The sequence below is a fragment of the Porites lutea genome, chromosome 10 (assembly GCF_958299795.1).
Source record: "Porites lutea chromosome 10, jaPorLute2.1, whole genome shotgun sequence".
Lineage (NCBI taxonomy): Eukaryota > Metazoa > Cnidaria > Anthozoa > Scleractinia > Poritidae > Porites > Porites lutea.
This window is the reverse complement of record NC_133210.1, coordinates 6,443,221-6,453,218: the sequence shown is the minus strand read 5'-3', so window position 1 is coordinate 6,453,218 and position 9,998 is coordinate 6,443,221. Positions and strand designations below refer to the sequence as shown.

Below are 9,998 nucleotides of genomic sequence, written 5' to 3'. Positions count from 1 at the left end.
GGACCTGTTACTTGATTGGAGCACCATAAAAAAATTCACATTTCTCGGCATGTTAATTTTTTTTTCACATAAAATAAAAGTAAAAAGTAATGGGTAACACATGGATACGTTGTTTAGAAAACAGTGAATCATGCAATAATTAAAATCTCCATTTACCGTTACGTTCAGGCTCCCGATGGTTGCACTAGACATGTAATAATAGCCTGCGAAGCGTCGAAAGGGGTAGGGGTTAGGGAAGGAAAGGTGTCCTTGTTACTGAGAGTCAAATAAAGGGAGTAATGGAAGACAGAGACCATCTCTAGGTGTCCTTTTTACTGAGGTGTCCATCTTATAGAGATTCAAATAGAGAGAAAAGAAAGGCTTTTAGAATAAAGAGCATTCGGTTTGAAAATCAAAAAGGGTTAGAGACTACCTGCAAATAAAACTACTCGCTGGCCGAAGAATAAACTACCGAAATTATTCATACTAATGGATGAGTTAGAATCACATTCTTTATCAAATCTGCTTCAAATGAGACGAAAACGAGAACGGAAAGCTTTACTCCAGTTAAAGGCATAGTAAAAGAACACAATAAGTCGTAGCTATTTCGTGTAGTTTACCCGTTGTCATGAACAGAGAAAAAATAAATATTTCCACGGAAATTGCATATCTAGTTAGTTGTATCTGCGCCTCCAAGCAGGCTAATAAGCCCGTTCAAAGCCTCTTTATTTGTGCAACAAATTAATAAAGGATTTTAACAGCAAAACAACCGCTGTAGCTTGTTCAAAACAATTGACTCCCTAAAGGTAAACTACCCCCGCTTTTAATGGACCTACTTTGTTTACTTTCACCTGTCTCTTAAAAACACATTGACGTCGTTCCATTGGAACCAAAAAGTAGAAGTCTGAAGACCCTTGAATGAAGATGTCACAGATGCCGACAGGACGCATATAAATTTACATGAGGTTAATTTGATTATTTCTCTACAAATTCAGCAACATTAACTACAAATGACATTAATAAAGAGATAAAGAGAAAAAAAGTTAAATAAGAGTTGAACGAATGCCTAGCCCTAATCGATCAATATTTGGGAAGAAAAGGATTCTTAACCAAGAGCATATGCAGAAAACAAAAAATTGTCGAGGGTAGACTTGTCACACCCCTATCTGAGCTACACTGGGTAAGCCAGCGTTCCTACAATTCCTAAAGAAACTTGGCGAACCGTTCATGAGAAACAAAACTTTGGCTCGGCTAGAAGGGCGACCCACCTAACCGGGTCATTCTTTTTCGATTGGTAGCAGACCACCCAACTAACCCGGATATCGTTACTCCGCCGCGTAAACTCGGTGAAGGAGAGACCATCAGACCATATATACGTGATCGCTGTTTTGGACAACCAAAGCCTTCATCTTATCCGTCTTTACTGAAAAACCTACTCTGTTCCGCTTTTTGGATTATTTTTCTCTCTTCTACTTAATTTTTTTTTCTCAAACGATAAGTCTCTTAATTAGATAGTCTGAAACTCTGACACGCTGTGAGCCATGCTTGGGATGAAAGATAGACATTCCTTGTTAATGGGAAGCGCCTAATTTTTCAGTGTTTGCATCAGTTTCTTTTGTTTTTTCTTGGTTTCCTTTCTCAATAATCATGCATTTTATAAATAACTATCTATGCTTGTTGCGTCTTGGGGTTCCTCCTTTTCCATATTGCCTTCTTTGTCACCACTTGCTTCAGGAGGCACGTTGTAATATGGATGATCTTCATTGTGTTTGTCTAGATCCAAGTATGGTGCATCCCTCTGCATTATCACCTCAAGTTTTTCGATCAGCTGAGAGAAACTTGGACGAGAGCAAGGTTCCTCCTTCCAACAGTCAGTCATCAGCTCATATCTGTTATGAATAAGAAACGAGGTTAATCAATGACGGTCAATTACAGTTTCAATAACTCGTTAGCCCGTGTTTTTTATAACAGAGTAACCTGACCCTGTTTAGAAATGGGGCCCCTAACGCTTATGAAACTGAATCACGTCTCATCCACCAATTATCTGACATGCGCCGTTGATGTACATAGTTTTGGAATGCGCAGACCTAAATCTTATTTCCAGCTAATAATGTGAATAGGTATTCGCCCCTTGCGCAGTAATCGAAAACCGCCAGGGTTCTGGATTCCGCTCTGTCGGCTTCCTTGCCACTGGACCCTGGATTCGGGATTCCAATCATTAGACTAAGTGTGATTCTGGATTCTTATAGCTGAACTCTGGATTCCAAAGCCGGGGATTTCGGATTCCACTAGCAAGATTTTTCCGGATTCTGAAACACAGATCACTTTACATGGCTGTTCAGCTGGATAAAAATAAAAAAAATATATAGCCAAATAATTTGATCTTTTGCTAGTCTGGAGTGACTTTCTATGTAACTTGCAACAAAACAAAGGCACGGAAAAAAATCAAATCTGTTAATGAATAATTATTGTAAAACGATCTTGTTCAAGTAACGTACACGTCATCAGAGCACATGTCAGGCCTTTCCATGCGGTAACCAGTGCCGAGCAGTCGATACAACTCCGTGTTGGTCAGCGTGGGGTACGGTACACCTCCTGGAAAAAAAATAATAATCATATTATATGATTCATTGTTTCTGGAAAGCTTTTAATTGTAGATTGTATCGTCGTTTATTAATTATAATTCACCATAGCAGGTAACTAGACAATATTGGTTTTACGCCGTAAAAACTTACCCAAGGTAGACATTTCCCAAAGAAGAACACCATAAGCCCACCTATGAATATGTAAAGAATCATTGTGTTTAGTCTGTTCATAGCCCAGTGTTATCTACTATTAACTATCATTTTTATTTGATGAAAGCACGATCTGACGCAATTGTCAACTGACTCATACTTCCCGCTCACTTAGCGCAAACTGTCGCCTTTCTCACAAATTTGCGGAAAGAGATGTGGAACAGCGTAACTTCATTTGGCTGTTACAACATCTCCCCTCAGTTTTAGAACAAACAATAGGAAGAGACTTGAGTAACCAAGCCTCCGCCCAGTAACTGCTACAGTGGTGAACAGGAAGCTCACGTCAATCTCTCGTCGAAATCCACCAGCAAATGCTGTCCTTTAATTTTGTTAACCGTTTTGCTTATTACCCTCTGATTATTTAGATACAGTAATTTCTTGTATGAAAGTCAATTTTCTCGCAACTTTGCATAGCCATGTTTAAGCCCCGGGGAGACTCCCGCGTGAAAGGGTCGGGGATGCTCGTCCGAAATTTTGATTTCAAAACCCCTAAAGAAACTTTGATTACATGAGTCAAGTATTACTAAATAAAAAGAAATGAAAAAAAATTAATTTCTTCACGTCCACCCCTTAAAGTACCCTCGCTCCAGAGGTTTGTTCTCAAGATAACAAGATGAAATAAACAATGCTTACGGTTTGATTTTACATCTCTAAGCGAGACGACTTGCATCGCCACCCCTTTCATTTCGAAGTCTTCAATGGAGCTAACGTCACGATTATATTTCGTGCTATAAGGTATTAGCCTGAAATTGTTTGTCACTGGAATTGTTGCATGACATCTAGCGAGTTTGTTACTTCTATTTGCGAATTTTCTCCCGAGCCGAATTTCTGATAATTAAACATTTCAAAAAATGGTTCCCTTGCCCAGATGAAGTAATTGTTTTCTTACACATCACTTTTGGTAGTGTAAAGGCCTTGATAAAGTGATTCTGGGGCCATCCACTTCACAGGAAGTTTTTTGGACTTCCCCGAGCTGTACACATCTTCATATATCTGTCTCATCAACCCAAAGTCTGCCACTTTGACCTGGTTGCCATGACCAACGAGGACATTACGGGCAGCAAGGTCTCTGTGAACAAACCTGTTTTCCGCGAGATGATTCTATTAAAAATTGAAGAAATATATGGCAAAATTGTATAATCATGAGAATAATGGCACACTGCTAGCATTAGTATAGGTAATAGCATGATTTGTAGTGATATTTGGCATAAATACCACGAGTGATATTTCGAAATTGTTATACGTAATTTCACGAGCCGTTAGGCAAGTGAAATTTGAGACGATTTTGAAATATCACGAGTGGTGTTTATGCCAAATATCACGTACAAATCATGCTATTATTTGTTTATACTACTACCCACTAAAGGTTTGTAATTTTTCAAATTAAGCTGAAATACTACTGCCCTAAGCCAATCAAATGGCAGAAATTTCTCATGTAGTAGTATAAAAATAGTAAATAGCTGAAGGCAGGATCGAGCCCTTAATAACCTATGACGGAGGTACTGCTCAAGCCAAAGAAGTATGGGGCAAATGAAACATACAATATCATGTGTGCATCTAGGAAAAACATTCAGGTTTGGACAAGTAATAGAAAAGCCGCGAATGAGTCAAAACTGTGGTCGACACACTGTAAGAAAATCAGTTTCCATTCAGGCTAGCCCTATAAAAAGAACTTTTGATCGAAAGAACGCCGCAATCATATGGAGTTTTTAAAAATTCATTGCTAAAAGTATACATTCACTATTTTGCCTATCGTTTTGATCAAAGCAAGGATCATTGCAATGTTGTCCAGAAATAATAGTATTTACCATTCCTTTAGCTATCTGCAATGCAAATGAAAACAGTTGTTCGGTAGAAAAGCTCTTCTCTTCGTCACAGAGAACCTCGTCTGACTCCTTTAGGTTTTCGATTGAAAGTGGCATTGCGGAATTAAAAGCTTGACTTGCTGTTCCTTGTGATGCTGATGGACTGGATAGAAATTCTTTGTCAGTTACTTTGAATTTCTCATCCTAAATATTTTGATAAAAAAGTGAGACAGTGTAAGTTGAATGGAGTCTTGTATGGCGTAAAACCAGCTGTAAACTGACCTGTTCAGGTCACCTAGCTTGTTCGTAAATAAACGGCAATTAGCAACTGAAAAGTGCACAGGAAGAAGAAAACAGTTAACGAAAAAGTACGTATGGAGAGTAGCTATTCTCGTTATGCAACCATTCTCCCACCATCGAATAAAAATATACTTCATTTTAAAACAAATTATGCGCTACTGTCTTACCTCACTGTTATCTTTTAACACTATTTCCCTGTTCGTTTGTGTCTTTTTCGCTTCCTTTACCTGTTCTTTAGTAAAATTGTTTTCCTGTACGAGAGAAAGGAAAGAAAAAGAACGTGTCATCTGTCTATTATCAGAAATTAAAACTTGAGGTAGATCAGAGGTTCCCCCCGAAAGGTCTCAGGCTTCGGGAAAATAAGGCGGTAGGGATTATACTTGTTGAAGTCAAAATGAAAAGGTTTGGAAATTTGTCATTTAGGTATTTAAAAGAGCCTTTTATTAAAATGTTGCTTACTAGTGCACCATATGGAAAATTCTATTTGGTTTTCTTATTTAGGCCCCAGTATTCAGTCCATTATTAGCTTCATTCCAAACATATGGTTTGAGCTACAAAAAACGCAGCAGATCATTCACCGAACCCTCTCCCGCGTACGGCGGAAGCGGGTGTGATGGAACCAATGAGCAAGTCGAACGTTGTGTCGGCAAAGATTGTAAGTGAACCCAGTTTTCTTAAGAAGGTATGTGAAAGGAGTAGCATTTTCAAATGGGAGGTACAGAGAAAGGGTACACTGTATTAGTTGTCAAAAAGGTATACTAAATAAAGTGCTCAGGGGCACCCAACGACAATTTTTGGAAAATTATCTGTTCGGAAGACGATTTTAGATCTAGAATTTTTGGATCATTTTCTGTAAAATTTCTTGCTTGCCTACCTCTCCTAAGATTTTCGAACATCAAAAAAGTGGTATAATTGCCCATTTTTAACGGATTTTTACCCTAAAAAGGTCACCTAGAATTTTCGGGAGCCTTTTTTGTGGCTGGAATTTTCGAAAAGATAAATTTTGATCCCTATAATTTTCGGATCACTATACTTGCAACTAGGAAATCCGAACAGATGAAAAATTTTTAGGGGATAAAAATTAGCCTTTATGTACCGTTTAAATACTAAAGTACGTTCAACAATGCTATGTTTATGTGGTTTTGAACTATATTCTCGTTGGGTGCCCCAGAGTGCTATTAAGTTGATATTGGGACGGAGCCTTCCTGTAAGGAAATGTCCGAATTCCCCCCTCTCCCCCCCCCCCCCCCCCCGAGATAAACAAACACCCAAACGAACAGTCTGGACCAAAGTAAAGGATATAATTTATTATTAAGAACAGATAGACCTGGTATGTGCAAAGTTCAGGAACTTACTTGATATCTGCATCCCCCCTGATCGTTCAAAACCTGTTTGTTGTCATATGAACGCTCGGAGGCTCGACGTTTGTTGATCTTGATGTCCAACAATTAACGACGTCAGTTTCAATACAAATAAATTAAAGACGATGTCAAAATAGATGCGCGTTTACAATGACCTAATAGCAATATGTACGTAAAATTTATTCAACCAAAACGATAATCCAAAGATGACCTAATATATAGTTGAGTTAATTCTTTAAGAACTCGAGCACATTTCACCTATTAGCACATGAAAATATTGAGTTGAACAAGGAGGGAGGGGCCATTTCTAAGGCAAACATCGGTTCACTGATCACTACCAGTTATCGCAAAAAACTCGCAAAGTTGTAAAGAATAAGCAGTAAGGGGAAACAAGCCAAAGGGAAAAACAAGATTAAAAACAAAAACTAAACAGAAAAAAAATGTACAAATTGAGAATTGGTTTGCCGGAGTCGAACCTAGTTTATCTGCACGTGCAAGCGACTCCTTGACCACTGCACCACGGCGCGACTCAGTTTTTGGGGAAGTAAATTTGTTATATTAATACCGTTTCTATGCCATAGACGCTGTTTGGAACTGGTAGAGCTGTATTTATCATGAATTGAAAAATACATTCGAGGAAAAATTAGGTTAAGCACGTATTTCAAAGCTACTTCGTATTATTTTGGGTTAGACCGGTCGTTGTAAAAAATCGATCAAACTAGCTGTTCTGAATTTTGTGGAGAAATTAGAAATAAACAGAGGCCCGCACTCTCGAAGAGATTGATCAGAAGTACAGTCGATATAATTAGCGAAGGAATATATGGAATATAAACGTGTTTGACCTCTGAATTGAACCTCCTATTCTGGAGACTAAGATTTTCTTATTTTGGAGAAAAAATGAACTTTATACATTTTTTATGCCCTTGCTGGTCCCGTAAAGAAGATGGCGATTCCGTAACACGGCCCGCGACACAAATTAACAAAATTACACAATGACGGGCACAAAATACCAAGGCGGTTTACACAAGCAGATAAAAGCAACAACATGTACAGCAATATTTGCCTAGTTTTAAATCTTATCCCCGACCTCTCTTGTTCGAATGACCATAGAGTCCCTTGCAAATTTGCACTAACGACCCAAACCTCTCTTCCGTTACTATGTGACGTCAAGCTGATAGTGATGAATCAGTCAAAGACAAACACATGAAACAATAGAGATTGCCCCTTGCCCCTGCGCTGTACTAAGGATACAATCGAATCTCCTCACATCTAGCTGCAAAAGCCATCTTGGTCACAGAGGTGGTCGCTATGAGACGGAAGGGATGTAGTACACTTTTGGGAAAAGGGAACGACTTCTTTATTTTAGGGATATTAGGAAAGTTCTTTTCAGACCGAGATGGGACCCAATATTAAGCCACCTTGGCCGAAAAAGCTTGCCCAATTGCCGAAATACTATTCCACAGAATTTGCCCTTACGGGAAAAAAGCAGTCCTTGAAGGCCTCCCTGATTTCTACACTGATAGTCACATTCTGGCCAGTCGATTGAGAGCTTTGAGTTCAAGATTGGCGTCCTACAGGAATGTGGCCTTTCACCCCTCTTGTTTCTCCTGGTCCGACTGGATCATAAAACCACAAGGATGGGAAGGAACATAGGATTCAGTAAACTAAATTTCCCAGCACAACTCAAAGACTTTGACTTTGCTTGTGACTTGAGTCACAGCCACACGTGACAGATCCAAAACAAGACGATCAGACTGGGAACGCGGCTAATAACACTCCAGTCTTATTATGTGGACAGCCCACAGAGGAAGTTGACTCCTTCGCCTATCTAGGAAGCATTGTTAATAAAGACAAGGCACGAACCAAGATATCACTGCTAGAGTGGGCAAAGTTATGGCAGGCTTTGTTACCCTCTAGAACTTTTGGGCATTAAAGGAAATTCTTTAGAGACAGGAAGAAAACTAACTTTAATTCAAATGTGAATACCATTTTCTCTGCGGACAATTAGTTCCCTGGATAAGATACATGGTGAATAAAAAGACATTTCAAAAAATCAGATCTCAGTTGTTCCAACGGCGGATACCGCTATCCAGGTATAAATCCTTCTATCTTGTGGGATCGTAATAGGTTTTCCTAATACTTATCCGCTGGACAGTCGAGTGATTTATCGGGTGAATTCGGGTATTGAACATTTGGCCAACTGGGACCAGATGTTTATCAGCTGTTTTGCGTGGCAGTAGTTTCAAGCAGCTGGCCCGAGAAAGTAAAAAAGGGAGATGTGGCTGAAAGGAGTTTGAGAACCAAAGGAAAACATATTCTAGGGGGTAAGTAGGGTTGTATTGGCCATACTCTAAAGAAACAAACAATCACCACACGCCAGGCATTGACCTAGACGCCCTAGGCTCAACGGGAGAGAGGGTTATCTAATTATTTGAGTGGAGTGCTTGAAAACTAGCAAAATAAGCTAAGTGCACGTTTCATTAATAATACACAAACCTCAACATTAAGAACAGTTAGAGGAGGGAAGTAAGAACAGCCGAGAGCGGAGTTCGATGAAGGAGTTCTTCAATAGAAGCCAAGGGACGTTTGTGACACCGTGTAATTCAGTTTTAAAATTGTATAATTTTCTTTTCTTTGTTACCTCTTTTCTTCTGCAACGAAGCCACGTAAGAAGGTCACCAAACGGAACGTATTCTATAACCAGGAAGGTTTGATCCTTAAGTGTGTACCATCCAACCAAGGATACAATGTTCTTGTGCGAGCCCAACAACTTCATCTGCTCGATTTCGAAGGTGAACTCTTCTTTCTGCGCGTCAGATGGATCATCTAAGAACAATTACACAGACATTATTTTCTTTCTTTAATGTGACGGCATTATGTGCTACACACCCCATTCGTCTTTTGACTCACAACGGACAGATATATATTCGTCGATCGTATAATAAAATCTCGTAAATAAGTTGACAAAGTTTTGATTGGTTTACGGACCATCGTGTCATCATAGATACGTGCCTAGGTACAATTGTATGCGTATTAGCATTTTGGTTCCGTCTTCGGGGCACAAGATTATTGCCTGTTTTTCTTTTGTACTCTTAGTTTTCAATGGAAAGAAGCAAAGAAACCAATAAAAGGAAGAAAATTGAAGAAAGGATTGAGTATGAAGCACAAAAATGATATAAGTTTGTTGATTTTGTTGTCTTTTTTTAATGCAAGCATCAGTTCATCAAATCCTTCGGAAGTCTGAGCTGGTTCAGCGGAATATTTTGTTGTCCTTTTTTAACTCGGCTGTGCAGAAAATCGTTTGTATAAAACATTGGGGTTGTTACATTCAACTGGTACGAAAATAATTCACAAAAAAAAACTCGTGAGTAGTATAGGGCGCACCGAATTATCCTTTTTTAGCATAGGAATGCATAAACGACCGTTTGTCTTTATCTCATGAATAAATTGAGGGAAGATCTCGTTAAGATAGGGTCACTCGCTATATTTAGGTGCTTTAACCCGTTGGACAGGTTTTTTAGTTACTTCAGGAGCAAAAACTGGCGCGATTCCCTTGCAAGAAAGGTTAATTCAGGGCGCCCTTTACTACTTTCGTGGCTTTATCTTTTGTTAATGAGCAATATTTCTTACCATGTAAACCTTTCACGGCAACAACTTGCGGTGGCTTTTTGTCGGATAGTAAAGTTCTCTTTGTAATTTCGGCATCAAACACCTCCATCCCAACTCTTTTTCTAAAGGTTGCTTTATAAACCACGCCA

At 39.0% G+C, this 9,998-nt stretch overlaps 1 protein-coding gene across 1 annotated transcript; it reads right to left on the bottom strand.

The window, feature by feature from the left end:
• Positions 1 to 704: 704 nt before the first annotated feature.
• On the bottom strand, positions 705 to 5,029 carry LOC140950913 (tyrosine-protein kinase receptor Tie-1-like). The gene is made up of 5 exons (XM_073400127.1): positions 4,583 to 5,029; positions 3,664 to 3,875; positions 2,715 to 2,755; positions 2,478 to 2,574; positions 705 to 1,868 (listed from the first exon to the last, which is right to left on the bottom strand). Exons 1-5 carry the CDS (start codon positions 4,694 to 4,696, stop codon positions 1,634 to 1,636), a joined length of 699 nt encoding a protein of 232 aa, XP_073256228.1. The 5' UTR covers positions 4,697 to 5,029; the 3' UTR covers positions 705 to 1,633.
• Between the last annotated feature and the right edge of the window lie 4,969 nt (positions 5,030 to 9,998).

Bases quoted from the DNA above. Each gene is read 5' to 3' on its own strand.
- LOC140950913 (XM_073400127.1), bottom strand. From the start codon at position 4,696: ATGCCACTTTCAATCGAAAACCTAAAGGAGTCAGACGAGGTTCTCTGT. The intron at 3,876-4,582 runs GTAAATACTATT...AATTTTTAATAG, and splicing joins TGCAGATAGCTAAAGGAATG to AATCATCTCGCGGAAAACAG. The intron at 2,756-3,663 runs GTAAGAAAACAA...ACATATTCATAG, and splicing joins TACACTACCAAAAGTGATGT to GTGGGCTTATGGTGTTCTTC.